The 7,229-nt window shown below is 41.8% G+C and overlaps 1 protein-coding gene and 3 non-coding genes across 4 annotated transcripts; all 4 read right to left on the bottom strand.

Annotated features, from left to right (window-relative positions):
• Positions 1–410: 410 nt before the first annotated feature.
• On the bottom strand, positions 411–512 carry LOC136519249 (small nucleolar RNA snR60/Z15/Z230/Z193/J17). Its single transcript, XR_010774804.1, has one exon. It is a non-coding gene; the product is annotated as a small nucleolar RNA snR60/Z15/Z230/Z193/J17 (small nucleolar RNA).
• Positions 513–620: 108 nt separating this feature from the next.
• Positions 621–698, bottom strand: LOC136519277 (small nucleolar RNA U83). The gene has a single exon (XR_010774828.1). It is a non-coding gene; the product is annotated as a small nucleolar RNA U83 (small nucleolar RNA).
• A 256-nt stretch (positions 699–954) lies between these two features.
• On the bottom strand, positions 955–1,051 carry LOC136519273 (small nucleolar RNA Z43). Its single transcript, XR_010774826.1, has one exon. It is a non-coding gene; the product is annotated as a small nucleolar RNA Z43 (small nucleolar RNA).
• Positions 1,052–3,454: 2,403 nt separating this feature from the next.
• Positions 3,455–7,155, bottom strand: LOC136516750 (protein LIKE COV 1-like). Its single transcript, XM_066510234.1, has 7 exons — positions 6,804–7,155; positions 6,126–6,178; positions 5,159–5,268; positions 4,450–4,617; positions 4,281–4,378; positions 3,870–3,996; positions 3,455–3,758 (listed from the first exon to the last, which is right to left on the bottom strand). Exons 1-7 carry the CDS (start codon positions 6,975–6,977, stop codon positions 3,661–3,663), a joined length of 828 nt encoding a protein of 275 aa, XP_066366331.1. The 5' UTR covers positions 6,978–7,155; the 3' UTR covers positions 3,455–3,660.
• Positions 7,156–7,229: the final 74 nt, after the last annotated feature.

Raw genomic sequence — 7,229 nt, 5'->3', positions numbered from 1 at the left:
CCACTTAACGCACTGATGCAAACGCACTGATGCAAACACGAAAAACGTAGAGATTTGGCGAGATTTGGCAAAGATGTGCGGCAAATCACAGGGAGAGCACGATGGGAAAGCATCTGCGCTCTCATAGAAGCGTGAATCACCTGATGTAAACTCTCGCACACCAAGGTTAGGAGCCCGAGTGTTCAGGATCAAAACTCGGGGCCTCTTTACATGTGCATATCAATCAAACCAGAAAAGAACGACTCGGAAATCATGATAGAACCGAGATTATCAAAACTGCAATCAGCGGGATTACAAAACATATATCAGCTCTACCAGTAAGAACGATGAAGACAGAGAGAGAATTGCTACAACAGTCCACGTAAGATTTAATAACAAAGTAAAAATAAAAACAACTGATTGGGCTATGATAAGGTCGTCAGATAGGAGCGAAAGACTAATTATTTCAAGGTAATCAAAACCACGAGGGTTGATCATCTGAACTATGCACTTATGCTCATCACCCGACCTTATTACCAAAAAAGCACCAAATCACTGAGATCGCAAAACAGACCGACTGATGTAATACATATATACAAGATAACAAGTTCCTATACAAAATGAAGATCCAAATGAACGGAGGCCTCAGAAGGAAGGCAGTAATGGTTTTGTAATCAGACATCATACAAATATAACATCCACAGATTTCATCTTTGGCCCCAAACGAATCAAAATCACAAGTCACAAATCAAAAGGAAAAGAACTTAGTTAGAAAAGAAATTAAAAGAACAGTGAAATTATAAGATGTGGTCGACCTCATAGAGAAGATTAGGCTTATCCACATAGATGGATTCGGACATATGCTTGTCTATTTTTTTGATTTAATCATCGGCCAAAAAACATAATAACAAATCAAGCACCAAAAGATAAAAGAAAATAAAAATCATGATAGGGAGACTGTTGACTGATGGCAGCGGACTCGGAATATGGGTGGTGATATATCAGGATGGTCGGCAAGGCAAACAGATGCCAGTTACGACGAACGAGACCTTAGATACAATCTTCATCGTCCTCAACCATAGAAGCAATTCAAATCCCCAGTCAAAGAAGCAACTCAAATCCCCAATCAGAAAATCAAAAGCCGATTGCAGAGAAACCCAGAAAGAAGCAAAACGCAAACACCGATCCAAATCCAAACTCCGGAATGAATGGGCGTGGAGAACTAGAGAGAAGGAAATGCTCCAGTTGAGAGGCGGCAGCGGCGGCGGCGTGGGAGATGGAGGTCGCGGGGGCGTTTGTTATATAGAGGCCCCTTGCGCACTAGGGTTTTAAGGGGGCGGCGGGGCTTCTGGGTTCTTGGATTATCTGGGTCAAGCCAATCCCAGCCGTCCGTCAAAGTCTGTCGTCGATGTCAAGTAGGCCCAACTTTCACTCGAGAAACGACGCGTTTCCGCAATTTGGGCCCAGGCCCAAAATATTAATTCAGGCCCGGCATGTGTCTGCTCAAAAAAAAAAAAAAAAAAAAAGACCCGGCATGTGTCAACATGGCTCCAAATGTCAACGGGAAATTCTCCGTCGGGGTTACTGTCCCATCCCTGTTCCCGCGGAGACAAATTTCCTCCGTCCCCGTCCCCGTGAAGGCTCACGGGGAGCACTTCTTCCCCATCAAAAGTCTGCAGATTTAAAGTTTTCAACGATATATACGAGGCTGTTATGAGTACCTAGCTCTAACGTTGATTTAGAGGGTGCGAAGATACAAGAGAAAGTGACAAAGGGGTGCAATACATTGGAGGAGTTTGTGCTAGCTCGAAATTGTTTAGAGCTACTGCTAGATTTTGCATCGGCTGAGTGGGAATACAAAGTAATTTTTTGGTGTGCTAGAGAAAGAACCAAAGATAGAACAGGAGCACATTGAACTTTGCACCAATATGGATCCCATAACAAGGTGCTAGCTTGCTTACACTTTGGATGAAATTAGTTGACTACTTGTTAGACATAGCTAAAGGTTGTTAACTAGTTGTTAGTACATATCTATTTAAATCATGAGCTAATTCCTCTATTTAAATATTTAAATATACTAGAGTACCTTTTAACTTATTTTTCTTTCTTTCTCCACAATCCCACCCGGTCGCCTTCATTTTTCTACCTACCACACATACGGTAACAGCCCCATGGTGCCCGTGTCCTCCCCTTCTCTTCACTTAGGTCACATGCCAACGAGGGTCGCGGCGCGCGGAGGCGGCCGGCGGTAGAGCCAACCCTTTGTCAGAGGCCAAGGAGGCGGACAAATTACCTGGGTAAGAACTTTGAAGAGCTAATAGGCTAACAATTAGTTAGGATGATGGCTGAAAATTAGCTCAACCTTTAGCCTAAATGTTTGGACCTTTAGAGCAACTCTAAGAGCTTCTTTATATCTTTTCTTATTCGTAGAAATAGAACAACTTACTTAATTCAATCTCTAAATATTGCCATCCTCCCTTTCAAATTTCTCGCTAGTCAAAAACGAAGAACAGGTTTGGTTTCTCTAGAGTGCATATAAGATATAGAAAAACTGTTGGAGGGTGAAAACAGAGAGTGGTTTTCGTTCAAATAATGATTTATAGAGTGAGTTTAGAGCATCTTCAACGGTTAGTTGGAACTTTTCTAAAAAAATATTGAATAAAAAAACTCATTCTACCGACCGTTCTCTATTATTTGTTCATTAAAAAAATACACGATATCGCTTCCCGTACATGAAGAGCCGCCGACCACGTAACAGAGAACTCGCCATCATGACACTAGCTTCCGCCTAGAACCTTTAAAACAAAATTTTCATTGCTTTTCGCATGGATCCCAATCGTAGATAAATTGTAAGTTAGATAAGGGACGGCTAGAGTGAGGTTTTTACCAAAAAAGCAAAATTGAGAGTGGATGTTTAAAACTGTTAAAGATGTTCTTATGTGCACAGTGTCAGTTTGCATCTGCATTGTTTTGTGAAAAAAAAGGCATTCATATTCATCTCAATCCACTTGTGTTGGAGCGAATCAGGATGAAACTTAGTTTAATTTCTAACTCAATCCACTCTAACATACAGACATGATACGGGGATTAAGATGTATATAAATGCATCCAAAGCCTAACAGAATTAGCAACCTCTAAAAAATAGCCAAAAGCACAAACATCCTCTAGAATACCCAATGCATGAAAATCAGCTAACACAAAGGAGTCTGAAATTTCACACATGGCACCGCGAGGACATTGCTACTGCCACGTGCCACTCGAAGAAATTGGCTACATATACAAGAGCATCACAACACGCAAAAAATTATGCAAGAGTGTTGCTCCAAGGATGCACAATAAGTTGGTTCCGCATAGACTGATCGAAGAAAAGAATGCAACCATCGACCTCCACAAGTCGAGAACCCAATTCAACGTCAGATCAGCTGCAAGCAAAGCCAAGGACCACACAGAGGATAGGAATGTTACAACAGTTGGATATCACAGACAGGGATGAGATGCTTCTTTCTTGCATAGGGGAAGTACAGAGTACAAACCATGGTACAGAGTCCAGCAAACAATCAAACCATGTGAGTCACCTAAATCTACATAATATACAGATACTTGTGCTCGGAGTCTAGTTTGCCGTACTCGTGGTAGCCTGTATGCAACCAGTAGAAAGGTTACACAGGGCTCCTAGCAGCTTTAGCTTCTGCTTGGTCCGGTTCTGTCCTCAAGGATCATCTGCGGGTCGAGGGTTGACAGAATTTGGGGCATTGACATACCACCAGATACAACAATTTCTGCAGACCATGCGTGCAAATATGTTAAAGTCTCTTTTTGCAGGAGTAGCCATCCTTATTTCTTGAGCAGAATATCAAACCGTGCTGAAATGGCAGAGAGTAAGAATTTACCGATGCCTTCACGCACAGAAAGATTTGGCCTTATGACATCCTTTGAATTCACCATGAAGATATCACCAATGTAAAGATGGTTCGTTGGGACATAGACACAGTAAAGATCTTCTTGACCAGAATAACTCTGCAAAATAATAACACGATTGATGCACAGAGACAAAACCATGTGCTAACATCAGAAATGACATTAGTACAGCTAAAAATGCTGTCATCAATATAATTCTTCTCGTGCAGCAACTGAAACAGTGAGATTATCTCACTTTACCCACATCCATGTCATGACAGTAAAGTCTCAACCATACAAGAAATCAAACTTAGCTTGAATTGCTCAGTAGCGTAACAAAAGCAGAAGCATAAAACAAACAGCATTAGCATGAAAAAGCTAAAGTAGCCTCATTTGGAGCAAACCTGGAGGGATACTGACGATGTAATGAAACCAAACGCATATTCTCCAACACGAGGATGCCTTATGATGACCACTTCCTTGAATGCCTGTTTGTTTTGATCTGTAGAAAGCAACCAGAATTTATTCAGCACCTCAGCAAATTCGATTGACCAGTTTGATGATTGATATTACCTGGTGATATTGCAGCACTAATTTGCTTCGATGCATTGTAGATGTGACGAACAAGAGGCATGCGCTTAATAATCCACTCGCCAAGGCTAAGGACAGATGCCCCAACCCAAGATGACATAAAGACTCCAATCAAAAATATGAAAGTAACAGATGTGATGAAGCCAAGACCTGCAGAATCATCAGAGTGCAAACTGAAAACTTAAGCTGGATAAGCAATACAATGTTCTTCTCACTGATGGCAAGCTATCATATAACAATAATTTTGCCTAAATGGCCTGCATGCTAACTTTCTCAGATTTCTGAAAGAACTGATAATCTAATCCCATGGTGCATACTGAACTAAATGAAGAATGAAAGTGACCCGTTTTCTGAATGAAAGGAAATCATTACAATATTACATAATACTCCCTCTGCTCCAAGTTATAGTTCACTTTACTTTTGTCCTAAGTCAAACTTTTCTAATTTTAACCAAGTTTGTAGAAAAAACATAGTAACATCTACGAGCTCAATATATGCATTATCAAAACATATTTCATGGAGAATTCGATGTCGTAGAGGTTGGTAGTTTTTTCCTATGAACTTGTCAAAGTCGAAGAAGTTTGACTTAGGAGTTAGGACAAGCTAAAGTGAACTATAACTTTGAACGAAGGAAGTATCAATTTTTCTAGATTCTGATATTTCAATACAAAAAAGAAGTTAGTTCACATACCGAATATGTTGATTCCCAGTTGAGCATAGATTGGAGAGAAGAATCCATCAACAAAATGAATGAACCACCAGGTGATGTAGAACGTTATTGCTATGGGGAAGAGAATTACACTGGAGAATACCAGCAAATAAAATGATAACAGAAAAAAACATCTTAGTATATGTGGCAGGGACATGGAAAGATAAATTCATGTAGCATCATTGCAAATTGCATAGAAATGATGCATATAAAGTCACAGTCATCGCTTATCATGGTTCATATACATCCCAGAGTGACACTACAGGAATCAGGAGAAACAACAGTAATTTTGTAATGCCTAAACTAGAGGCTGGACATATGGGTGTGAAATTAACTGAACAAAAAGGACTAAGGAAATTCCTTGTGATTAGAACTTTATGGTAATCCTACTGTCGGAACATTGTGGAGTATTTCTTCTAAAATCCAAATTCGTGTTCCATATGGCTGTATTTTGAATGTTTGGGTTATCACAAAGGGGCTATCAGTCAAGTGGCAACATGTAAATCCTCCATTCCAACCATAAGTCCATGAACCTTCTGATATTTCTCAGGATTTATACAAGGTTATCTTTTTATAATTATTATTATTATTGAAAGGAACAGCACCAAGAACCAAATAAACAAGCATCCCACTGTTCCTAGTAACTACTAGTTAGATAACCCTATTGATAACATTGCTCACCTGCCTAAATGACTTCCTGATGTGTAAAGGGGAATGGATGTTAGCACACAACCATATAGCACTGCACCAAGAAATTTGACTTTTTAAGTGGCTACTGGCTACTAAGCCGTGGACCATGGTACATATCCCCAACAACCAGGCTATACATGAAACCCATGTAAATAGAACCTAGAATTAGCTACTAGGAATTCCCCTATTACAGTTCCATTGCTAAATGCTAAACAGTAATCAAGAGGCGAGGGAAGATTAATTTCGCAAGACTCTTTACCATCCAGTCATGAACTTCTTTGAAGCCCAACTGCGGACGACCTTATGGAAAGCCTGCATTTCAAGAAAAAGAAAAAGGGGATGAAAAAAAATCAACATGAGCTGTTCTAGCTTGAACACAGAACATGCTTTCTCAGTTTCAGCAAGGCAAGTATCAGATAGGAAAAGCAAGACTGCAAGAGTAGGAGCAAGAAAAAAATGTATTTCGGTTGTTGTGAAGTATTGTCATTCCAAATTGCAGCTCAGCATCCTAAGCGCTCTAGGCAGTTTAGAGATTCCATAGAAATTCAGAATAAAAAATATTTTGAACATCATTTCGTTCAACTGGTAATACCAGAGGTGTGCCATCGCACAAAAACAAGTGGGTCACAGTCTTCTCAGCTTTCTATTTTTAAGCAGATAAAATAATGAAATACTAAGCTACATCGAAGCTATGCACCATCCAGTACTAATACCATTTACCCACAAGACCCAAATGGGACATTGAAGCATTTCCTAGTACATAAACTGCTACTCGGTTCATGCCGTTAACAAACATCACAGTCAACAAGATGCAGCTGAGTTTAAAACAACGGAAACAACATTAATCGTAAACTAACCGAACAGACCCTTGAATAAAAGGGGGAAGAGAAAAAAACAAACTATGCAATCGAGTAGGGAGGGGGGCAGGGGGGCGTACCTCGCGGCCGGAAGAGGAGAGCGCGGCGGAGGCGGAGGAGGCCCTGTCGCCGTCCTCGACCCCGTCGCCGGGCGCCGAGCCGCCGCCGGAGACCGGGATGAGGAGCTCCCGGTCCCGGTCCCGGTCGCGCCCGCCCATCGGGCTCAGGCTCAGCGGAGACTTGTTGTCTCCCATGGGGCTCGTCTGCCGCGGCGGCTGTCAGCCACCGGTCACCCTTGCCGGCTCGGGTCGTGGCGATCGCTGCTGGGAGGAACGGAAGGGGGGATGCCGGCTCGGCACGGCCGCTGGGGTAAGAGACTTTTTCTATTTTTCGATTTTTTTTTCTGGAGTCTTTTGAGAGTTTGCCCCTCTTCTGCTGTCCCGTGGGCATCTGTCGAGTCGCTCTTCCTCGCTCACCGCCCCGCCGTGGGATGGAGGCGTGGGGCC

Source organism: Miscanthus floridulus, chromosome 17, assembly GCF_019320115.1.
Source record: "Miscanthus floridulus cultivar M001 chromosome 17, ASM1932011v1, whole genome shotgun sequence".
Classification (NCBI taxonomy): domain Eukaryota; kingdom Viridiplantae; phylum Streptophyta; class Magnoliopsida; order Poales; family Poaceae; genus Miscanthus; species Miscanthus floridulus.
Note: the sequence above shows the minus strand (reverse complement) of the source record. Positions and strands in the feature narration are given on the sequence as shown.

Coding starts and splice junctions, on each gene's coding strand:
- LOC136516750 (XM_066510234.1), bottom strand. CDS start 6,977: ATGGGAGACAACAAGTCTCCGCTGAGCCTGAGCCCGATGGGCGGGCGC. Junction 4,618..5,158: donor ACTGGGAATCAACATATTCG/GTATGTGAACTA, acceptor ATGATTCTGCAG/GTCTTGGCTTCATCACATCT. Junction 4,379..4,449: donor TAGTGCTGCAATATCACCAG/GTAATATCAATC, acceptor TGCTTTCTACAG/ATCAAAACAAACAGGCATTC.